This window comes from Aptenodytes patagonicus, chromosome Z (assembly GCF_965638725.1).
Source record: "Aptenodytes patagonicus chromosome Z, bAptPat1.pri.cur, whole genome shotgun sequence".
Classification (NCBI taxonomy): Eukaryota; Metazoa; Chordata; class Aves; order Sphenisciformes; family Spheniscidae; genus Aptenodytes; species Aptenodytes patagonicus.
This window is the reverse complement of record NC_134982.1, coordinates 53,124,875-53,150,503: the sequence shown is the minus strand read 5'-3', so window position 1 is coordinate 53,150,503 and position 25,629 is coordinate 53,124,875. Positions and strand designations below refer to the sequence as shown.

The 25,629-nt window shown below is 36.3% G+C and overlaps 1 protein-coding gene across 1 annotated transcript in view; it reads left to right on the top strand.

Moving 5' to 3' along the window:
* The window catches only part of ADAMTS19 (ADAM metallopeptidase with thrombospondin type 1 motif 19), a 162,679-nt gene that overhangs the window by 97,828 nt on the left and 39,222 nt on the right, over positions 1 to 25,629 (top strand). Inside the window, exons 10-16 of the mRNA XM_076361925.1 lie at positions 257 to 407; positions 8,016 to 8,117; positions 11,069 to 11,199; positions 12,834 to 13,003; positions 16,084 to 16,211; positions 18,251 to 18,371; positions 20,422 to 20,502. Of these exons, the coding sequence (XP_076218040.1) occupies positions 257 to 407; positions 8,016 to 8,117; positions 11,069 to 11,199; positions 12,834 to 13,003; positions 16,084 to 16,211; positions 18,251 to 18,371; positions 20,422 to 20,502 (884 nt within the window). The remainder of the gene's footprint in view (positions 1 to 256; positions 408 to 8,015; positions 8,118 to 11,068; positions 11,200 to 12,833; positions 13,004 to 16,083; positions 16,212 to 18,250; positions 18,372 to 20,421; positions 20,503 to 25,629) is intronic.

The following is a 25,629-nucleotide window of genomic DNA, read 5'->3' as shown; positions in this document are numbered from 1 at the left end:
TTTCCTGAAATTCCTATTATAGCTGGTAAATTATATTGTCTTTCTGCAAATGTGCAACATCAGAACACACCGTTAACGTATATCAAGTAAGCTGTATTAATTTATACAGAGTCATTTCTTTGGATGACAGCCCAATGCTGACTAATAAAAAAGTCTTAAGAGTCCACATTTTTCTAATGTCAAATGCATGTTTAAGTGGGCATGACAATCAGACTCTTTAAGATTGCTCAGCCTATGAATCTCTGCATATTGCCAGGTCAAAGGCCAGTAACTGTCTGCTACAGACGAATCCTCAGAGCCTCAATTCTGTGATTATTCCCTCCAAGCTCCCAGGAATGACGTACACTGCAGATGAACAGTGTCAGATTCTTTTTGGACCAACTGCTTCCTTTTGCCAAGAAATGCAGGTAAGGATGGGTATATACTTCAGAAAATACACCTACCAACTCATTTTTCTGTGAGGGAGATTTTTGTGCATATGTTTGGGAGAAAGAGAACATAGCACCTTTGAAACGAGAAGTTTACAGTTCGCTTTCCGAAGGTAATACGAACATTTTCATTTTTTTATCTTGTAAGGCTTGCTTTGGATCTCCAAACATCCTGAATCATGTTGTATCATAGCGTACCACTGATATGTTCCTTGTACTTTAGAAACAGAAAATGTCATAGTGTGAAGTCACCTCATTGCAGCGGATGGAATATTTGCAATTTATTCCACTGGGACCAGATTTCACGTGTAGGTTCCATTTCATTATGGTTTGGGTATTGAACCTCCATATCTGACCTTCAGTAGAGTATGCTGTGCCTGTGCATGCTACGAGGGAGAATAGTGGTGTTAGCTGGGCTCACTGTACTACTGAATATACCCTGCCTCCCAGCAGGTCCCCTGTGAGCCCTGGCAGAGCTGTGCAGTGCCATGGCAGTACGAGTTCCAGTACTTAAGTGAGTTTGCTGACATTGCTTCATGCCATTGCATTAAACAGTAAATGTTAATCTGTCTTGAAAAGACAGATTAACAAAATTGAAGAGGTCTTCATAATTTTGTGGCCTAATACTAGTAGACATCTGATTGAAGAAGCACTTTAAGAACAGTTTGAACAGAGAAAAATCATCCTTCTTTAATGTCAACAGGACAGGTACTGAACATGTTGGACGCCCTTCAGAAGGTAACCAAGATAAGATGGGTAGATGATACTACAAATGTATAAAGAGCATGGAGTATGGGTTGATAGAATGGGGGCTAGGGGGAACTGTGAAATAGAATTTCGCAGGGTCAGAGCAGACAGGTAGCCTGGAAAGGTCAGGAGTATTTAATATGAAAGCATAATTCCTTACTCCTTTAGCTCTTCAATTCTCTTCATCTTTTCAGCTTGGACATAGTACTCTTTCTTTAGCGAGTTTCAATGAGAGTAATCTTTATCCTAAAGATTCTCAAAGGAAACACTGCAATACATGTATGACTACCGCATGCTGAGAGTGGCATAGCTTAAAAAAAAGGAGCTGTAGGTTACTAGTTATTATTTTAACTGTCTTATTGAAAACATTTTCACTCTGAGAGTTGTAACGATTCTACAAATGTTCTTAATTATTTACAAGTGCTTTTTTCATGAATTGCAGTCTGTTTCTTGGGTTTTAGTACTTTGTTTTCAATTAAAAGATGTGATTTTGGTTTCTCATTCTCTAGAAACCTATTTTGAACAAGAAAATGGTACAGTGTTAGCCCATTATTTCTTCTAGGTCTTCTTTACAGGGTAAAAGAATTTCAAAAGTAATTGAAGAGATAGTCAAACCTGGATACTTGCTGTTGCATAATACCTTTATATGCTTTTCATTTCTCTGGGCACTTCCGCACCATTAACACCCTTGTGTTTAGTTCTAATTCAGGCATTTAAATTCAGATAGCCAAGTGGTCCCATGCCTGTTGTGTTTCAGTCACAGATGCAGCGAATATTCTTCTCTCAGGGTCCTGACTCCAAGGTTTCTTTGGTTTTCATTATTATTTTAGAAATGTTAGGAAGTTAAATTCAGTTAACGCCACCCTGGTAGTGTTCAACTGTTTGCACAGAGCGTACTTAGGCTCTACGTGCTGGTACCTAATTCTCCATTTCTAATCATCTTCAATAATTTTCTCCTCTTCTGGCATTTTTTATGTAAGAGGACACATTTCAGCTAAATCACTTGTACCATCCTTCTTTTTTTTCCTCTTACTGGATCATTACTTTATATCAAAATGGTTAGTTCAGGAAAATTCCTATTAAATATTAGTATTAAGATACCATTGGAACTTAAATCCAAAGACATGTGGGCTTGCTTTGAAGAAAGAACCGAGTAATGATGCAAGACAATACAAAAGGCCAGTCGTCTTTTCAACTATTCTTTTTTTCTGACAAACTGAAATTTAATTTTCAGTCGTCTCTGTAAACCAAGTCTGTTCCTTGATAACTTTATGGTCTTAACAGTAAGAAAAAGAGAACTCGATAACAGTTTCTGAGAAGAGAGGAAGGGGAAGAACCTTCTGCAGTTTCACCAAAATCCTCTGCAAAACTGGTAACCCTGAACCGGAAATCATACAAGCAAATACTGAACAACAAAATTATTGTAATGCATCTTTAAAAGCTTTGGACCTATTAGAAATTACATAAAAATGAATAAAAGACACTAAGGACAGAATTGAGAAAATCTGGTGAGGGCATTGAGGCACAAGAGAAGTTCTCCAAAGCTCGATCCACTGCCAGCCTCTGTAAAGTCACCTTGTTGGTTTTCCTCTGCGTTCTTTTGACTGGAAGCAAAATTTACACTCCTACCTTCCCCCCAACAAAAAAAATCCAAGAAATTTGATCCTTAGGCTTTAGAGTGAGTTATAGCAAGCTTAGGTATTATATTCAGATCTCCTTCTTTTAGTTCCCTGCTGTGGGTCTTAAATTTAGCTCTTCTGTTAGGGAAGTTTACAGTATCCTAGTCCAATTAAGTAAGATTTCTGTGGTGAAGAGGAAACTCAGAACAATGGATAGAGCACAGCACAAAGGATAAGAAAGCCATCCTGCTGTTACATATGTTTCTCCTATGTATGAAGAGAAAGGAAAAAAAAAAGATGTTACAATTCAAATTGGGCTAGAACCAAGCTACATAAACTTTCCAGAAATCCTTCATGAGTTTTAGTACACGGACTGTGCAACACCAACATTGTCTAACTGCAAAGTGCTGTTAGTCAGTAGTTAATTTTTTTCATCTCCTTCTGAAATAAGAGGATGTTAGATGGAAATAACAAATATGTTGAATTTAACCTACCAAATAATTGCATTTTACATATTACTAAGGTGATTCAAAGTTCACTGTGTTGATTGTGCAGATTATTGTGGCTGCCATTAGAGAAGTCAACATTTAGAAGACTTTTTAAAATTGAATACAGTATTTCATTAGTTACAGTATTAATTTATTAAAATAATTATTTTATTATACATTGGCAACCACTGACTTTCCAGAAATCCAGAAATCCAAACTACTTTCTTTTATCTCTGTATACTCTCTTCTACTCTGCCAATAACTGACAGTTTACTGTGGTTACAGTTGTTGTCCACAAGCCAGGAAATGAGAGAGGAACATACTTCTTGAAGGTTCATTTAAACTTCAGTAAATCCAACAATTTATAGCCCAGGATTTCTTGGATACATTTTATGTGCTGAACAGTTCATGCACTTCAGTGTAACTATGTAAAAGATAAATTATGAAGTATGTCAGAGTCTAACATTTTTTGTGACTGGAAGATAATTTGATGACCAGACTTCCATGCAGTCTTTTACATTAAACAAGTTGTTTCATATATAACAGCTATTCAACTAAGAAAACAATTGAATAATGATGGAAAATAATTTTCTTAATGATCTAAAAATAATCTACTAATATCAGTCGTACAATTAATAATGCATTTATGCTGAGATGTAATTTTCTACAAATGTTATTACTGAGCAGCACTTTAGGATAATTTACAGTCACATTACATTGCAACCTCTGAGCAACACTGCAGATGCCAATGATTTTCTCTTGTTATCAGGAATTCCTTTTTATAATTTAATGGCTAAAGGAAAGGACTGAAGGGACCATTGAGGGCTTACTCCTATATTTTCCTAAGTGAGCCCCTCCCACTCCTCTTTCATGAATGGTGTCCAGACTTTATTTTTTCCTTTTCATCTTTATTTCAAAGACTTTTTTCTCATACCCGAAGCAAAATTTATAGAGCCTGAGAAAAGTGTGAGTGGATCTCAGAGTACAAGATTAATACCATGTCACCATGCTTATCTTGTAAGGGAGCCAAGTTTGCTTTTATGCCCATGATGTCTCACACAAGAATCAATTAGACCCTAACATTGTTTCACATAACAGATAGTGAGATCATGGCCCAGAAGTACTTCTTGATGATTAAATGTGATTGTAGAACTCGACAATTTAATATAATTGTTGAACTATTAAATGTTGGCTTTTAAGATGAAAGTCCAGGATGCGAATGCTATCTAGTCAGTTCCACTAAAACAATTCTTGTCATAACACAGCTGTGATCTTTGCAAAGAAGTAGGAGACTGGTTATATTTCTTGGTGATTTTAAAGGCATTTCAGGGAAAGATCACAATGAAAAGAAAGGAAGTCATGGAAATATTATAGCCCTGGTGAAATATCTGTCCTCACCTCCACCACCACAGTTTAAACAACCTTGACTTTGCACAAATACAGTTCTGAAATGCTCTTTTTGTCTCTGTTCTTTCCTCGCAACTGGACCTTCTTTCCAGATGCTTATATGATTGGAAAAGCATCCCTCTGATGCACACAGACCTGCTTCACTCTTTTCATTGAAAAACAACCCCCCAAAAGCTGGAATTACCTCTGTTATTTCTATAGTACCTTGTGACTTTTATGTTATATTTTACAAGTTTTGCTGTTAAAAACTCACGATTAACACATTATTTCAGAAAAAAATCCTTTGTGTACGCTTGGCAATATTTTGTTTCACAGTGTATCCACAACGAAATCTTTTACAGATTGTGAATAGCCTAGTATCACAAGTATAAGTTTATAATCTCCAATAACTCTTACTTCCCTTGGCTAGTCTAAAAATCTGTAATGGCTGTTGAACTGTGTTTATGATAGATAATTAGTAAACTTCTGTGAATGTTAACTTAGCTATCCTGATATTGACTGAATGAAACGTTCTCCCCAGAGGAATAAATTTGTGGTTTAGAAGTTTGTGCTTTTATTTTGGAATGACTGTAATATTGACACTGGCCTCCAGATTTCTGTTAGTTTTCAATCAGTCCTGATCTGCAGCATTGCAGGTTGCTAATGAAAAAAACAAGTTGTGCATCATGTTTTTTCCCCAGCCACAGGCAGGGGAATCACCAAATGTCAAAAGTTAAATTGTAACAGTAATCTCCATTTCTCTTACTTCTGCAGCAGAAGTGCAATCTGAAGTGTAACTAAAGAGTCTATTTGTGATGTGACTGAAATGGAAAGCCCAGAAAAAAACTTACAAGTGATCCTCCAATTTTAGTAATTTCATATCTCCATTTTCTTGCGTTTGGGGAATCTCAAAGTCTAGGATGAAACATTATAGTAATATTGAATGCTTATTTTAAAAATTGGTCAAGAGAAGTGAGTGTTTTTAGAATACAGTTCACTTAAGGCTCAAAGATGTTTCTACCTGGGGAAGTTAGGTTCATGGTTCATAAGGAGGTGGTATACAAGTATTTACAGAAACATGCAGATGTATACAAAGCACATTAGCAAGTCAAGCCTCTTGATTTGATTTACTTGATTTACTTTACACAGCTCAAGTGCATCAATACCCAAATCCTTGTAAATCTGACTTCATGTCTTCCTAAGTTTAGAAGAATTGTTTCCGGTTTGGTAAGGAACTATAGGTTTGTTGTCAGCCATTCCGCAGTCATATGCAATTGAAATTGAGCACAAGATAAAAGCGTTTAGGAAAAAAAAAGGATAACATACTTTAAAATGTGGTGAAAGGAAAAGTTGACTTTATTTTTTGAAAACCTGGATGGCTTTTCCTCAAATGTAGTCATTGACAAATGAAGATTTAGGGATATGAAAAAAATTATTTGAATTAGGAACATTAAATTAGCATATATTTTTGTGGAGTTGTTCCAACGGTATAGTCTGTCATTTCATAGTTGGTATGGAAGCACTTTGTCAGGAACACCTGATACTCTGTGTCATCTACATTGTCTTCCAAAACTGGCCCGAAAGTTTTCTTGTGAAGTTTAGTTCTCGGCTCTGAAGTTAAATCTTAAAGTGCGTGTTTAAAAAAAAATTAAAAGACTAAATTCTCTTTCTCCCTTGAACGAGAACAGAAATTACAGTTTGATATTTGAAAAATGCTTGCTAAAATTATCCAGGAACAGGATAGGACTTCTGTAGCTATATTTTAGGATATGCATGGGCTAACTGTTGTCTTGTTAGTTCAGCTTCAGCACAAAACTGTTACAGGATGAATCAGGAGTGAGTCTGACTGCTGCCATCTTGTCTCTTGTTTCTGTGTAATGCTTCAGACCTCTACAATCTTTGACTTTTTTTGAAAGCTGATGTCACAGACATTTTTACATGCAAGACTGGAACTGTCCTCTTCCTTGGTTCAGACACAATCTTTTGTTGAATTATGTTTCCTGTGCCATAAGACTTTCTTCAAAGTAGCATAAGATTTATCACACGTTTTTCATGCATAGTGTACTGGGTTTACCAATGTAACGAATCATTTCAGTCAGAAAAAGTACATCTTCTGGCAGCCCTGGTTTAAAAAAAACAGCTGATCTTTATCTTTTATCCTCCTGCAACCTTTCTCCCTCTCCTGATCCTTCTTGCCCCTCTTTGGGAGTACTATACATATTTGGGGGCAATCAGTCTGCACATGCAATAACATTCAGGCCACAGCTGAGCCCCATGTGCCCTCTGTTCACTTCCACCCAGCTTACCAGCAAGGGGGGAACACAACAGCAAGGAGAATGAAGTACTGACTGAAAACCATGGGAGAAGGAGGACTTTTTAGAGGAAAATAGGGAAACCTGCCAAGGAAATTTGGGGAAACGTAAGCCAGCGTACTTCAAGGCTGTACTTTCTTTTGAAGAAGGTAAAACTGTCTTGTTCTGATGCTCAAGAGGGACAGAATAAGCAGCTTTTCTTTCCATCTCTAAAATTCACTACTGACTAGTACCCCTCTCATCTCCCTTTTCTTCTTCCCAGCAAAAATATTTCATCCTGATTTGTCAGTTTACTTTGTGTCTTCTTTGTGGATATCAGGTTTGATTGCTTTTTTGAGATATTTCTAGAGGAATGAATGAATTCTAGAGGAATTATGAATCATTGGAAGAGCATAAGATAGCAGCAATCATTGGGATGGTATGAACAAGGGGGATTTGGAAGTCCTAGAGAAGCCTGAAAGTTTCTTACAAACACATTTTTGCGAAACTCCCGTGAACATAGTTCTATGTAGCTGCACAAAGACTCATTAGTCCCTGTATATAGAAATTGACTTATTTTAAAACCTTGGTTTTTGTTGCTAGTGACAGTGCTATTTTTCTCCCTTTCACATAAAATGAATAAGCACTAAATAAAAGGAGTAAAAATATCAATTAATTTTAAAAATAATTCCCAGAAACCTCTTCCAGTCTCTGGGGGAGTACATCTGCGCAGTGGCCACTTCACATCATGGGCGAAGTCGCTCCTATGTGTTTTGTCAGATCTGCTGTATGCAAAGACCGTGACCCCTAGGGTTAGACTTAGAGGGTTCTTCCCCCTCTCTGTCAACACACCAGCTTGACTTGTTCCATGTGTTCGCGATTAGTAAAAGTCTAAGCAGAGTCTGCTCACCTAGGGTTTTGTGCATGTTTAACTTGTCTTTAAACATACTCCAGTACCATCGAACTGGTAACTTTATGACAACATTAGTGGATTGTATGCAGAAAGTAATTTTGCATAAGATAGATTTTGTGCTTACCTGTGTGTTTGGTTTTCAGCATGTCATTTGCACCGGGTTGTGGTGTAAGGTGGAAAGTGAGAAGGAATGCAAAACTAAACTGGATCCGCCAATGGATGGAACAGACTGTGACATTGGAAAGGTACGCTTCTGGTTGAAAAGCAATATAAATTATATTGAACACCTAACAGCTGAATAGGTCTTTGCACTTGTTTAAGTTCCTGCTTACCTCAATTATCATAAAAATCATACATATATAGTCGAATGTATTGTATTTTATATATTATATAATATAGATATGATAAAAAATTACATTTTCCTAAAAACACTGAGTTTTAAAAAAAGTTAGCCAAAGCCACAGATGTTTAAATGCTTACACTGTTTTATTTCAAATTTGTTCTGGTTTTGTGTCCTATTTGTGAATGGAATGCCATTGTTGCACTGCTTACTGTAAACCGAAACATAAGCTTTCACAGACACAAAGTTCTCAGCTATGATTTAAGATTTAGAAGTAGTCTCATCGAAGGAATTGATACAGATTTGTGAAAACTTTTCAGGATAAGCTTTGTAAAGAAATATTTATAGTGTCAGTGCATCTAAGAGAGTGATAAATGTCATTAAAAGTATGCCATCAAAGACAAAGTAAATGGTCACCTGGAGTCAGACTTACATTAAATGTCCTTCAAGAGCTTTTCTCCTTGAATAATCTCTGTCATCTCCATACATAACTGTAAATGAAGATAAGTAACCTCAAACAGATAACACAGCAGGAGCATGCGTATATGTTGGGATTTATTGTGCTGACAGCAGTCCCCCACAGGAGTGATTTGCTCTTTGAATCATATTACATTCACCAGGACTGTCATCATGCCCCTAAAAAAGTAAACAAATCGATCAACTGAGTAAGATGAAATGTTCAGATAATATCATTTTACATGCTAAAGGAAAAACAAGATTTATTCATTTTTGTGTCTCTAAAATAATGACATTTAATGCAATCTTTTGATTCTGATAAATGTGTGTAGTTGATATTCTGTCTTAAGTCAATACCTGGAAAGTCAGGTATTTGCCTTTTGTTCAATGTCGCATTCTTTACGTTGAGACTGGCATATGGAATAAGAAAGCAGCACCTCTTATTAAGACTACCTAGAATTTTTCATTGTGAAACCACTGCCATGATGAACTGGGCACCCGCAATTAGTATGCGTTTTGCATATTAATGTCTGACTTGCAAAAGGCGATAATAGCAACTCATTTTAGAGGACTCATTCTAACTTTATACTTGTGGGTGCATTATGATATGGTAGTGACATGGGTCCTGGGAAAGTCCAATGAGGAAGGTAACACTGTTCTCTTTATTGTGGAGCTTAGCTAGTAAGGAGTAAATAACTAGTAAGGGTAAGACAAAGTATTGATTCTAATTAGAACGGCTCATTGAGCCTTGTGCCAGGCTACAGAGATACCTTATTTATGTCTAGCAGTAAAAACTAAGCAGACATCACTGAAACGTCTCAGAGGATTAGAAGGGATTATTCTTCTTGTTTACTTTATTATCTGTCCAAGTTGAGCTTCAGATTACACAAATCACTGGCTTTGTTGTTGTCTTGTGCTCCTCTTAGGATCTTAGGAAGTGATGGAAATGTTGTTTGCTTAGCTAGTCCAACTTGGGTTTTTTTTAAGTCAAGGATTTATAAGCATCCCTCAGACTCTACATAAGGCAGATGCTCTCTCTAGAGAAAAATCCATTTTGCCTATTATATCTGAAGGAGTATCTTTAAATAAATATGAGCAATTTTGCTCTGAAACATCCAAGAGCATTACAAAATGTGTAGTCTCTGATTGCAAATCCAATATAATGATGGAGCCATCCTATGTGAAGACTTTTCAAAGGTGGTATAATTATGCCATCATTGTAATGCCATGATTTAAGAGAGAAAATTAAGATCAATTGATCAGTGAAGACCAGTTTGAAACTGCAGGTGAAGTTTAAGATCACCAGACAAGGATTTAGCAGCCATTGCAAGTGATGGAAGTGTATTCTAAAAGTGGCAAAGGCCTTTATTGACTGCATTAGTGACATGCTTTGTTTTGCTCAAAATATGACACTTCTCCATGAACGTTATCCGTTGATAACAGTAATTCACCAATAATTCAGAGAGCAAAGAGAAATGGGTTAAATTACTGATGTTAACGACATTAAGTGTTTGTTGTCTACTTGTAGCCTTATTGCTTTGCAATTGCTGAAATTTCATAATACATGGGACAGATATTCAGCTGGTATAAGTTGATAAAGTACTAGTTTCTGCAGAGTTATGATGATTTATACCAGATATGGACATCGATTACAGAGTATAACAATAGTGATTGGATAGTTTTTGAGTGAGAAACTGCAGTTGTCCTGGGGAACGATATATGCATACAAGATTATTGAGGTGATTATTATTATTTAAATAAATGCCAGAAATTCTCTCTACTTTCTCAACACTAGCTGACTGAGGCTTCCATTCTGTCTTTGAATACAAGTTGTGAATAAAATCTCATTTTCTCTATTACTTGTAATATATCGTTCTATTGAAATTGTCACTGGATAATCAGTGACAATGCAGTTCCTGCTAGTTATGTGGGAACTGTAATAGTGAACCAAACAAATCCTGAGGACAGCCCTGAACACCGTGCTGTGATCATACGTACAGTTCAGCTGGAGGATGATCCCTGCAGTGGGTTTGGGCTGGACCCAAAAGCACTTTCGTAGGCAGTGCCCAGGCTCAAATGAAGGGGACAGCATGGTCTGGGGACCATTTCCAGCAGGCTATTCCAGGAGGCATTCTTTATTCGGAATGAACTTGTGCTTGAGCTTGTGGACAAGAGTTGCACCTGCTCTTTGGCCACTGAGCCAGAGAAAGGTCTCTGGCTGTTGTATTTACTAGGATAGAAAAAAAAGCTTTGGGGAACAACAGGAAAAAATATATCTGACTCATATGAAAACTATGCATTGAACAAAATGTTTATGTTGTGCTTCCCATGTGCTTGTGGAGCAGTGAATTGTTTTGCATATGCCTTGATTTATTTAACAAGAGATGAATTTTCACCTAGTGGTGTAAGGCTGGAGAGTGTATCAATCGGACCTCTTTTGCGGAGCATATGGAGGGGGAGTGGAGCGCGTGGAGCACTTGTAGCCGTACTTGCAACACTGGAATCAGCAGTCGACAACGCAAATGCCCTGGGTAAAATCAAGTTCAGGTTTCCATTGCTGTTCATCAGAATTTCCGAACAGAATTTAAATCTTATGAGTACAGAAACCTATTAAGATAAATAGTTGTCCTATATGTAAGCAATTCATTTTTTATGAATACTGAAAAACACTTAGGAGAATAGGTATTTCAGGGTTTTTTATTGCACAGTAACACTATTTTTCCTCTTTTCTGCTTCTGTCAAAAGCTTAGATATTATTAGTGGGAGAATACAACTTTCTTTTTAAGCTTCACCAGAAGAAGCAACAGAAAATTAAATTCATAATTTTTGACTTGCAGAGCGTCAGTGTTTAATTCTAGTCTTTCACATTTTTGCTGGAGAAAATTGACTTCTGTCTCATTTGGAGAGCCAAGGAATTGCAACTTTTACAAAGAGATCTTTCTACCAGTTTCACAGACATTTAGATAGAATATCTGGAAACAACATTTAGATTCCGTGTCTTGTGAAAATGAAAACCCTGTGCCATTTGGGATAAAGCGATTTTACCATTGACTCGAATGGAGTCTGTTTCACCGTATCTCAGTGGTCAGCTAAAAGATGCTTTCCTTTTAATTACTCAGTACTATATCTCACTTTCATGGGTCATTTATACACCAAGAGAAAAAGAATAAACAGGCAGAGAAGTGGGAACAGAGTAGAGCTAAGTAATGAAGACAAGTGTAGTGAAGACTAGACTAGACTAGACTAGACTAGGGTAGGATAGGGTAGGGTAGGATAGGGCAGGGCAGAGCAGGGCAGGACAGGGCAGGGCAGGACAGGGCAGAGTAGAGTAGGTGATTTAGGAAAATGATAGAATGAAAGGGGGAAATGAAGAAAGATGAAAGACAATGTAACAGATTTGGGGCAAAAAATGATAACAGGAAAGACAGAGGGAATAAAAAAGGGAAGAGTGCATAAAGAAATGTGAGGAAAACTTGGATATGGCTATACAAAAGCATGGTAGTTTAACAGAAGCCTTAGATATGCAGAATGCTTTCATATTTCCTGCCATCTAAACGCCACTTTCAGCTGTATGCCTAAAAGCTATTTCTGGAATTTAGGAGTGTCTTAATTTCGCTTTCATTCATTCATTTTTCCAGGCAAGGTTCCAAATAATTAGCTCCAGTTTCTGCAGTTCACTGTTCTTTTGCATTTGTTCATTAGGGCCTGCAAGCACAACTGGAGCGACCAAAAAGAAACAAAGCATATTGTCTGAAGTTCGCAACACCACACTTGTGAAAAAGGAGAGGTAGCAAATCTGCAGGTGTTACTTCCTTTCAGTGGCACCTTTGGCTCAGTCCAGCTAGAGAAAAATCACCTGAACTATATAAAAAATGCAGTTGAGGTTCTCCTTACTGAACGCTCGTACTAGTCCTAGTGCTCCTTTGGGGCCAAGTGTAAATTATGGTTTAGCACCTATGACCTTTATATGTAATGTAACCAGTACAAACAGGAGGCAAACATGTTTTGTTCTGTGGCTTTGATTTTTTGTGGGCGATTTCTTAATGTTATATGTCAACAAAAAATCTATTTAAACTGAATTTGTGTATAGCATAAATAAACTGTGCTGTAAGTTTAACAAAACATTATCAACAATAAAGCATGATATTTATGCCATCTTTTCTAGTTCAGGCCTTGAAGGAGAGTGTCATGGTCCCACGATGCAGTATAGAATATGTGAAAATCCTTCTTGTCCTGCTGGCGTGCCTGCCTTCAGGGACTGGCAGTGCCAGGCTTTCAGTGTCAGATCTTCATATCAGAAGCACGTGCACCAGTGGCAGGCTGTCATCGATGACGGTAAGTATAAACCATCATCTCCCATGTTCTTACCATCTGCTCATATGGCTTATAGCTTGTTGGTATTGTTATTGATTAAGAAAGATATGGTAAAAACTAAAGCAAACAACCAAACAAACCCCAAGCCCAAGATTTTTGGTAAGTCATTTTTATTTCATAGACAAGATCCGGTGGTATTTTCACACGCTCTGGAATCTTTTGTCTTATATTCCTATTGAATTTGTCCTTCTTGATATGCAGTGACTACATTTGAACTGAAATTCAATATCAGTTTGGTCCTATTTAATCAGAAATGTAGTATGAAGTGACTCAGAAATACGGTTTGTAGAGAAATGCTACATCATTAAGCATGCGTTTATCAGTTATACTTCTACCTACAAAGCCAAAAAGAAAATACAGATATTGTGAGCTTCTATTTTTGAGGAAGGAGAGAACACTTGTAGCTTAACACTTGAGTATTTCACATACCAGTGTTTGATTTTGGCATATATCCATATGTAATGCGTAATGTAAACATCTAAGATTTCTATAAATCCTAACAGCTACTGCATGCAAAGTCCTGGCATACTGCATGCATGCTTCAGTGTAACAAACTTGCTTAGATACCATATCATTAGGAGCATGCTCAAGTAGGAGTATAGTAATGTCGAATTTACAGTATCTGCAAAGATAATGTTGGTGTAAAATATGAGCAACTAGAAAACAAAACAGTCTACCCAAATTCTTGCTATGAATGTCAACAATAGCTGCCATTCTACTGAATTTTCTCTAAATTGTTATGATGTAATTTATTTAATAAAAAAAAAGAAAGCAAGAAAACAACAGAAAGACTTCAGTTGTGAAAACAGTTAATTTGAGAAATTAACAAAATCATAGCAACTGGTGAAAAAGAAGAATCTGGAATGACACAGGAGTACTGTAAGTATGTGTTACCACATTTTAAGTAGTTCATTATTGCCCTCTAACTCTTGAAACAAATTATCAGAAACTATTAGAAAGCATGAATTTTAAAAGGAATATTTTGCTGAATCCTGAAAAATGTGAATTTATCATCAAATAACTTATTTTAATATATGCCTAGCTAAACAAGGGTTGTTTTTTTCTTCTAAGCCTTTTCTCAAGGTGCCAGAGTGAAAACTTGTGAGACTATTTTCATTAGGCTTGTATATTATCTCATTTCATAGTAAAGAGAACTCTCTCTAGCTATTTTATAGGTCCTTATCTAGTGAATTAGTTTTGGTTTGTTTTACTACATTTCATTTTAGCACAGGAACACGATTTATATCCTAAGGGATCAAAAGGTTTCAGCCTGACTTTGAATAATTCAGTCATCTGATGAAAAATCTTGACACTCTCCTGTCCCATATTAAGGAGTATGGATGGTTGCTTTCATCTAACTTTGTTCTGAGGTATCCTGTTGTCTTGAGGTGTCCCTCAGGAGACACAGAAGTGGACACCAGCTAAAGAGTTCTAGTATTACAGAAATACATTGTTCCCAAATCCTTGATTATTTGCACTCTTAGCCTTTTGTAGACACTAATTGTGCACCATGTCCAAAATAGTTGCTGTATTTGAATGAGGTCTCCGATAGCCTGTTGAACTTGTCCGGTGTTGTTGAGTTACTGTCTCTTTGAGTTCAGTGACCTTAAAATAATGTTCAGGTTGTTAATCTTGTATTCCTTTAAAAAATGCTGATACATGGTTAAAGCTCCCAGGGAACTTTGGGATTACTATTTAAGGAGTATAACAGGAATGCAGAGGGCACAAACTCAGGCAGAGACTCAGGCTTCTCAGCTGGAGATGACTTGAGTCTGGCTGGCTTCACCTGTTGGCAAAAGAGATCACATCTGTTTGCACCAGTCCCCTAGTGTGTCAATTTTAGTAAATTAAATGTGCCCATACCATTATCTGATGTGTAAGTCAGCTGGCACAGAAGTCCTGTGTCCATACTTTTCAACTCTTTTGCACTCTAAAAAGGATAGTGACATCCAAACTGCTTTTTGGAAATGGTCCTTTTTAGGTGGCAATTTCCAGTCTAGACCGAGCTAGTACTAGTTAGCACAGGCTAAAAAATGTGGCATAGACTGTTTTACAGTTCAGCTGTATTGACAGTAGAGTTCCAGTGCCCATGAACGTTTCCTGGAACTGTTTAATTTACTAATAAAAACGCACTCCAGGAATCTAGAAGTCAGTATGAAGTCAGAGTGGTGTAGATTATGTCCAAGTGAAATCAGTTTCAAGTTCAGGATTGACTTTATCCTTTCAAAAATCTGCAACAGATTTAGGAAGAAGGTCTGAGTCAGTACACTTGCGAATAAAGATATAAAAAATCATGTCATTTTGTACTCAGCGGACCACTGAGAGGAGACTTAGTTTATTTTATTTGGTATTACTTTGGCAGTGGTGAAGCAAACTTCATTATTTATAAATGATGACTATTAGGAATACATGGATGCATAGGATATTATTACTTTTTTATTCTCTTTCAATATTAGAAATGATTTGCAGAATGTTTTAGATATGTAGTAGAAAATTGCCTGTCCTTGGTAAAGATGTTAGAAAGAATGTATTCAATTTTTTGTCTTTTTTTTTTTTTTTTACTGTGGACTTTGTAAATCCATATATTTTTCTTCCCAGGGTGTTTCAGTTACTTAATTTTTTTCTCTTTGACCTGCATAGTTAGAAAATCTGGAAAGTGTTAAGTTTCTTTTTTAACCAATATTTATGATCTGCCAAAAATATAGTAGAATGAAAGTATAGATTACAACCAAAATATTCCAACAGCTGTAATGTGCATATTCTTAATTGCAACAATGAACATGACATGAGTACTATGTAGGCCAAGTTTATAGCACTAGTATGCTCTAGCAGGAAAAAGAATTTGAGTTTTTCAAACAACCGAGAAAAGGATCAAAATCTTTTTGTTTTCACTGTATCTAAGATAACTTGTTATGATACTGTAGATTCATGCCACACAGATAAGCAAACACCAGTTTTAAAAATAATGTTGATAATAATCCTGTATTTGTTAAGTGACCTTTTACCAATTTAGTGTTTTTTTCCATCAATTGCTACTACAGAAAAGCCATGTGCCTTATTCTGTTCACCGGCTGGAAAGGATCAACCTGTTCTTCTAACAGAAAGGGTGATGGATGGGACTTCTTGTGGCCAGCATGGGTTAGATGTCTGTGCAGATGGTAGATGCCAGGTATGAATTACTTGTTTCGAACCTGGATACACAGGCACACGTATGCAAGCGCATACATTTGTTACGCATATGTGTTATTTCTCTGATAGCATGCTGCAATATGCGTGACCAAGACTGAATGGCTTTTTTTGTATCATATTAAAATATTTTAAGCTAATTTCACTCAGTGCAACACAGTATGTGAAGCAGCTGAAGGGTTAGGTTGGGGTATGTGTATCTGTGATGATAAGGATGCTTATAACAAACTGCTGCATAGTGGAAAATGAGTATAACTGATTTCATCTTCTAAGGGAAGCCTCAGCTTTCAACAGGTTGGGAAATTTTGCCATGAGGTGTACGTATGTATGTCTAATTCTGCCTTTTTCAACAGTACAAAATTTTAGATCTAAATAAACCAAGACGAAAGAGCAGAATAACATAATTAAAGCTGAGTGCTTATGCTATTCCTGATCCTCAGAATTCATTTGGTTCATAGAAGTTCTTTTGTCGCTTTTGTAGTGCCTCATATGGAAACTCTTCTATATAAAAATCCCACAGGGATGGTTTTTTTCTTTGTCTGCTTCCCATTGCACACATTGAATTCAGTAGAAAAAACAACCTTTAACACAGAAACAGCATTACTAGATACTGTAATAACTTCAACAAATTAACTTATAGATGCATGTATGCATGTTTATATGCATAAAAATACATACATGTACATATAGTTCTCCTTTCTCGGGTGACTGAGTGCGGGCAACAAGAATACTCTTAAATACTTTGCTGAATCAGGGCTTTAGTTCACCATGTAACAATTACAGGTTTAATCACAAAGATGATATATAGCCCGTTTTTCCTGAAAAAAAGTCATTTGTTTTATCATTCAGTTTTCACAACTGACTAATAAAGACAAAAAAAAAGCCTGAAATCTAACCCACCTGACTAAGACTGAGTTGGCTTCTTGGCATATCAAGGGTCAGAGAGATAGGTGCTAATGAGATTTGAAAATCTAATTTGTAAGGTCTTCCACACTTTACCCTGTCTTCTTAGACAACCCATTAGGAAGAACTTTGGGGACTACAGCTGTAGAGTTAGGTATTTATATCTTGTAGATGTGCCATTTTGGATACACAGCTCTTTGAATATTTATGCTGTAATCAGTATTTTGACATCTGTATTGCTTTTTTAGGTAAAAGAACTCTAATAAAAATTCTCTGCATAAAGTGAAGTAATGATCTTAATGTGCTTGGAAATGAGTGGCTCCTTGATAGACTGTGGTTACTGTTCTTAAAGAAATCCTTTATTTTCTCTTTAACGTAGCTTTTATCTTCATTATTTATCAAACTGTCTTGAAGTTTAATTGGTTTTATCAGATGCATTTTTACAGTGCACAAGATTACCCTATGATGACTTCTCTGGACTTTAAAAGGCTTTTATTTCATATCAGGCCAGCATATGATATTAACTGTATTCCTATTGTCAAGCTACCACTGATATTTATTGATAGAAATGTGTCTAACATAGTGATGTGGAGATGCTTGAGTAAACTTAATTTGTTTTAAACTGAATGCTTTTCAGCAAAACACAAATACAATTTATATTTACTTATTCCAGACGTGTTCTTCAGAATAAGACATTAGGTTGACATTAGACAGCACTTTACCATTGGCAAAGAACCTCCCATATTTTGAGTAGAAGGCAGTAGAGTTGCACACATTGCAGTCGCTGAGCCGGAGGGCCTGTGGGCTGTGTGTTGCACAGTGGCTCAAAAGTGCCAGAGGTCCTGGGGGGAGAGGGGAACACGGTTGTGTTCTTCTTGCAGAGCAGCTGGTAGCTTTAGCCAACCATATAGGAAGAATGAATGCAACAATCTACATAAAATCATAGAAAAATTACTATGGAAGGGGTCTCTGCACATGAACTAGTGCAACCCTCATTCTGAGCAGGGCTAGATCATGTTGGTTAGGGCATCTTGCAAAAGGGTGAGATGCCCACTACTAAAGGCAGCTTTATGAAAAACATGGCCTGTGTCTCAATAGCTTTATTTTCTTCTCCCACAGAAATTTGGCTGTGATGGCATATTAGGATCTCTGGCTCGTGAAGATCATTGTGGTGTATGCAATGGTAATGGAAAGTCATGCAAAGTTATTAAAGGTGATTTTAACCATACCAGAGGAGCAGGTAGGTCTGTTTATTTCAAATACTCAGGAAACCAGTAGCTGTTTGATTACTTTGAGCATTGGGAAATTTAAAAAGCTATACTTCTTAAATCTATGCAGTTCCTCACAAGAACTTCAGATCTACTTTCTTAAAGATAATGACATTTAAGATAAGAATGCATTAGTATTTTTAAATTTAATTGTTGCAAAATTATTGCAAATTGTTTCAATTATAAAACTAAGGAATTATCTAATTTATCGTTCATTAAGACACACATTATTTCATAGAAGAGCCTGATTTTTAAAAAATCTGTGAAATAAAATTTATATTTTTAGTAAATAAATGAACTATAAATTCTTATAGTGTTTAGATTCATTTAGTGTTCTTCAAAATAAATATACAAATTATGGTCTGTTACCTAGAGTAACGTCATTAAACCAAGCCAGGCAGTGAGAGAACATAAAGCCAAATGTGTGAAGAAGTCTTATATCTTTTCATTGTTCATTGTTTTATACTAATAATAACATATCATAAAAAGCAAATAGATTTTCTGATGCAGAATGAACATGAGATTTTCCAACACTGCTAGGATCTGTTCTTTGAATGAGAATAATTGCCTGGCTCCAGCACAATAGGGTTGACAGAGTAGAGGATTGAAATCCTAATAATGTGTGCCATTCACCATGTATACCTTCTCCACAAGAAAAGTCTTTTCTTTGAAACAGCATTTGGCCAACTGTTTTCAGCATTTGTTTGCCATTACACTTTCAGTTTCTTGAGTAGAAAATGTGCAGAATTTCAAGACAGTAAGTAAATCACATCAAAAAATACTGTAATTAGAAGCAGACAGTATATCTTTGAAAAATCAAGGACTTCAATGCATTAGAGACTCAAGTATAGTGCTTTTAAAAAAAAAAAATAGTTAGGCATAGTCTTCAGATGTTTATGTCTGGCCCTCTCTTAAGCTGAAGGTAATGCAGAGCAGGGATCCCAAACCACAGATGAGTCTGGAGGACTACAAGATCAAAAACTACTAAGAAGGTGGCTGCTAATACAAATTACAATGTGTCAGCTGTCTTTTATAGCTAATGTGAATATCCACACACTTTCAAGTTTATTCAGGGTTCTGTGTCAATCCACAATATTGTGGTATTGCCCTCTAAACAACTGTGTAAGTTACTTTCTAAGTATTGCTGACAGTACAGCCTCTTGAGAAGGAAAATGTTATTAGCTCTTAAGGAAATTAAAGATAAATAATGCTGCTTTGCAGCAATTTAATTTTCATGTTTCAGGATTATTGAAAAGGTATTGTAAATGCTCAGTGTTTTGTTGTAGAACATTACATATCTACACAGAATAAAAACTTGGTTTACTGTCCACTTTTTGTAGTTCACACAGATAATCTAAAATATGTTTTTATTTATTTATAACATTCCTGCTTGCACAGTGTTTTTCACCTGCATTGCCTTTTTACCCCTTTTTACTTAAAGCAAATTGCTCAACAGCATGTCTTAGTCCCATAATCTAAGGAAGCAATCGTAACGTAAAGCAAGTAACTAACAAGTACGGTTCAAAACTAAAGCCATTCATAACAGGGTTTGAATGTGTTAAAGCAAGAAGAGGGAGATGGAGCACAAAATACTAAAAAAAAAACAAAACCAAAAACCAAACAGTGGGAGGATGTTTGGTTTTTAGTGCCATATCATTTTGTCTCTACATGCTGAGTGAAGTTGGAATTCTTTTAAGGTCATCTGGTGGTGATGATGACCCTAAACTACTTGGCCAGACACAACTTCATCTGCTCCAGCCCCAATCTGCCCAGCCTCACTAATTCTTGTTATGTTTTACTGTGCTATACTCTTTTAATTGTATGTCATGGTAGATACATTACACATAATGCACAGTTTCATAGCTTGTTTCAAAATTTTGCAAGAACCCTCAAACTGTCGCTATATAAATTATAACTTGTTACATTTAGAAAGCAAAATAGGGGAGAAGAAATTAAAAAACATACAAGATGTACTTGTCTACACTTTTGTATTTAACTCAGGACATCTGCTCTCATGTCTAGGTTATGTGGAAGCTTTGGTGATACCTGCAGGAGCAAGGAGAATCAAAGTTGTGGAAGAAAAACCAGCTCACAGTTATTTAGGTAAATGTCATATGTTTTAATGTTCATGTCCTGTTTTGGTCAGCACTGAAGAGTGCTAGCTAAACATGCTTTTGTGATTAAACAAAACGCTGAGTGGAAAAAAAAAATCTGTGAAAAATACTTCTGAAGAAATTTTGTAGAAATAACAGAAGAATGCTTATAGCACTATTCTTCATATAGGTTTTATTTTGAACTTTTGTCTCATCTCATTTTGTTTAGAGAATGTTCAAAGAATGTATTTAGATGATTTAAGAAAAAATCTATGTACTTTATCTTCAGCATTTTCAATTTTTCATATGGAAAGTGCTAAAGAAAATACTTCACATTAAAACTAGTGAAAAGAGTTTTATGCTGAAACATGGAATAAATTGTCCTCAGACAACAAAAAAACCACACTGACCATCATATAGCAGATCACCAATAAAGTCAAACAAAAGTTCTAAAATTAGACTAAGAAAGCAGAAAAGTATTTCTTTGCATTATTTTGAATTGTCTGAATGTTTTAATGGACAAATTTAATCACAATGAATTTTTTTCTTTTTCAGTTTTTCCATTTCTATGAAATTGTCTTTCATTGAAAAAAAAAAGTTTTTCTCTTTTAATGAGTTCTAAAGCTGTTGTGTAGGAGACTATAATTTGTTACTATTATAGTTATGGGGTTTAAGTGAATATATGAAATATCATAATTGGTGCTGTTCCGTGCGCTGCTTAACTTTAAATTGAGAGAGACTTAGTATGAGAAATAGGACAATGAAATGAAAAATTCCCTGGTTTGATCACTGTTCTTAGTTCTGCTCATAAGTAATATCTACATTTTAAGAAACTTTTTACCTGAGTGTTCTCAGTACTTCAGTTGAGAGAATGTTGAAGATGGTGAATCTTAATTATGGCAGCTTAAGTTATCAATGGGTGACTCTTGGTTTATCATGGGGTCTGCACCTGCCCTGTTAAGATATCACAGGAGATTGAGAGATCTAGATTATTTCATTGTTCCCCAATGGACCATAGACATGGATATGTAAGAGTGTCAAATTGATAACTGAAGTTTCATTGACATATTTTCTAAATTTTCCAAGGTTTTTTTTTCCTCTGTCTACTGTGTTAACATATGTGGACACAGAAATATTATTATTTTTTATTTTTAAAATAATGCAAAACCAAATAAATGTTGGAATTGTATTTAGGGAAATTAATTCCTTTTTCATGAGTAGCAAACAGATTCATCCCTTACCTATAAAAGGCAAAAAGATCGTCATGCTTTTAATGCCCATGATATAATGTCGGTCATGCTGCTTATTTTTGAAAGGTACTAATTAGCACATAATCAGCTCTTAATTGCTTGTCACTTTAATTGTACTTTTCTTAATTTCACTAATGTTGGTCTGAATGAGGATCAGACAGTATTTCATTGCAATATTTTTTTGTTAAGCCTTTATGGGGAAGCAGGAACAGGTCTGCTACATTATTTTGAATTAAAACTTGTGTTGTTGCACGTTTTTTTCTTTTTTTACTAGTGGAAGGTATTTAAACTTTCTTCACTTATAGGAGATTTAGTCTGAAAGCATAAAAATCTTAATTGAAAAGGAGTAACATTTTGAATAGGAACATTTTTTAATAGGAGTAACATATTGAAAGTTTTGGGAAGGCTTTCATTTTAGAACAAAAATCTTTCATTTTAGAAACAATATTCTTCAAAATACTATGATTAAAAATGTGAAATGTAATGCAGATTAAATTGTCCCATATTTCTGATTTGTTTTCTATTTTTACAGTTCTGTATGTTATTTTTATTTTGCACAGTACTTTGCTCTCTGCATTTCTGTACTTGAAATGAGTCAATACAGGCCAACACTATTTCTATTTTGCTAATTGTCATATACACATTTTAGGATTAAGATTTTTAAATAATATAGCTCTTCATATAATTAATAATTGTATAATTAGAGATATAGCTGTAAACACAATTTAATCCAGTGTACACTAAGAGCTGTGGCTTACAAAGCAGAAGCTAATTTAAACTGAGGGAAGATTTGATCCCTGTTGTACAGCACAGATCAAATACAGAGGCAGTCAAAATGAAACGCCCTCCTCTGGATTTGCTTGGTGGTCAGAAAGCAGAGTCACTGTGATCTGGAAGCTGTGATGACGCTGAAGTGAGTAGTGAAAATACAGCCCACATCAGTAGCACCATTGGGTAGATGTGCTGTTGAAGCAAATCTTCAGAGGAGTTCTTCCTGAACACCTCAGGTATCCTCTTTATCTGAGGTGTAGTATATCAACATACACCACAGTAACAGGAGCACTGGCATCCCAGGAGAAAAGATATGGTATAACTTGCAACTGCATTTACTGAATTGATGGATCTGTTGAGGTTTGTCCTGTCTCTTCTCCTCTATGGGGAGATAGGAGCAGTGATATAGCAAAACATTAGGTGTTCCTTCCTACTGAAGTTATATGAGAAAATGCATAAGAGATTGTGATTCTTCTTTCGCCAGTATTCAGAAATAGGAATTATTTGTAGCAGTACGGAGGGGGCAAAAAGTGTTTATTTAATTTGAGAATATTTCCTAAAGCATGTACTTATTAATTTTGGAATTAGAATTCATTATTTTAAGAAAGAATTTTGAGATTTATTTTTAAAGAATAAACTAGCAGTGATAACCTTGTCTGCTTATAACCATGTTGACATGACACTTGGTTCATTGTCAGTTACTTTAAAAAAATTATTGTAAGAACATCTATAAAAAACTTGTTTCAGGCGTTGTCTAGATCCCTGTGGTCTAAGATAATGCCTTTTCTGACACTAAATTTTCATTTCTGTTTGGCAGATGTTAAAAGTTTTTTCAAAAAAAGTTCTTAATGTAGGATACAAAAAGGAAGTTTACAGTGTTTTTTTATATACACTAGGCTTTGAGATTAGAGAACTCATTCATGTGACATCTGTATAATGGCATGACAGGTCCAGGCCCCATAATAAATTAATAAGATTGGTTAATGGTGTATAACTATACAAATGACTTACAATCGAAAACCTGAAATTTTTCTGTGCTAATTGGAAATGAGAGACATTATTTGTTTTCAGCTGAACTAAAGAAGCGGATTAGCTGTACTATTATTCTCAAATATGTGATCAAGCTGCTTCAGGGATATAGACCCTTTAGACCTACAATTTAACACTGCATGACATTGTAATTGCCAATTCTCTTACAGATATCAAGTCCATAGGTGTGCTGTGTTCTTGTCCGATTTGCTTTATGTAATATATTTCCTAGTAAAAAAAAGCATGTTGTACCGTATTTTGGGGGAGGAGGGTGTGGGAAAGCAGATGGGGTCTGACAAATAATACAGAATTCTGAATCCCTCATTTCTGACAATGCTAATAGTTTTAAAATACCTTGGACCAAATCCTCAGACTGTATGATTTCTAATTTCAGGGGAAGCCAGTTGAGGACCTGGTCCCATCACAGAGACCAGAGTCCACTGAGACTAAACATGTTTTCCTTTCATATATAGAGGGCCATAGAAGATGGTTAATAAGTAACACCTTTTGAAAACATTTTACATCAAGATGAAACAAATGCCCTCTATATAAAAAAACGGATTGACTTCACAAAGCTGTCTTTGAAAAGCAGCGGTGAAGAGATTGAGAGTTTATGGGTAAAAATTAGGGGCCAACCCAACAAAGGAAACTTTGTGGCTGGTGTTTGCTGCAGGCTGCCTGACCAAAGGGAGCCTTGTTGACAAAGCGTTCTTACTTCAACTATGGGAAGCATCACGCTTGAAGGCTCTAATCCTGCTTGGGCACTTCAATAACCCGACATCTGGAAAAAGAGCGCAGCAAGCTGTAAGCAGTCCAGGAGACTCTTGGAGTGCATCAAGGATAATTACTTAATTGAGGTGATAGACAGCCCAACCAGAGAAACAGCATTACTGGACCTTGTTGGCTGCATACCAACACAGATGAACTACTTAGAGAGGTCAAGACTGGTGGCAGCCTGAGCTGCAGTGATCATGCCCTATGGAACTCACGATCTTGAGGGAGATGGGCCAGGTGAAGACTAAAGACAGGACCCTGAATGTTAGGAAAGCAAACTTTCAGTTGTTTAAGGAACTAGTGGATGGTACCCCCTAGGAAACTGCCCTCAGGGATAAAGGAGCAGAACAGAGCTGGCAGTTCTTTAAGGACATTTTTGCTAGATCACAAGTCCTCTCAATTCCCACATGTAAGAAATCAGGCAAGGAAGGCAGGAGACCAGCATGGCTGAGTAAGGACCTCCTGGTCAAACTAAAGTGTAAGAAGGAAATGCATAGGCTGTGGAACTAGGGACATGTATTGTGGGAAGAATATAGGGATGCTGCCTAGATGTATAGGGAGGGGATCAGGAAAGCCAGGGCACAGCTGGAGCTGAATTTGACAAGAAATGTGAAGAATAAGAAGGGCTTTTACAAGTACATTAGTTAGAAAAGGAAGATTAAAGAAAATGCACATACACACACACCCGCCCTGATAAATAAGACAGGAGAACTAATGACAATGAACATGGAGAAGGCTGAGGTACTCAACAATTTTTTTTCTCAGTTTCAATGGTAAACACTCCTCCCACATCTCTCAAGTCCCTGAATGTCAAGGCAGGGACTGGTGGAATGAAGTCCTTCCCATCATACATCAGGTTTGAGACCACCTGAGGAACCTGAACATACACAAGTCCATGGGACTCGATGAGATGCATCCCAGGGTCCTGAGGGAACTGGCAGATGTAGTTGCCAAGCCACTCTTGAGCATATTTGAAAAGTCATGGCAGTCAGGTGAAGTCCCCAGTGACTGGAGAAAAGGGAATATTTCACCCTTTTTAAAAAGGGTAATAAGGAGGACCCTGGCAACTACTAACCAGTCAGCCTTATCTCAGTGCCTGGTAAGATCATGCAACAGATCCTCCTGGAAGTTATGTAGAAACATATGAAAGACAAGGGGGTGATTAGAAACAAGCCAGCATGGCTTCACCAAGGGCAAATCGTGCCTAACTCATCTGGTGGCTTTCTATGATGTAGTGACTGCATCAGTGGACAAGGGAGGAGCAACTGATGTCATCTACCTTGACTTCTGTAAGGCCTTTGATACAGTCCCCC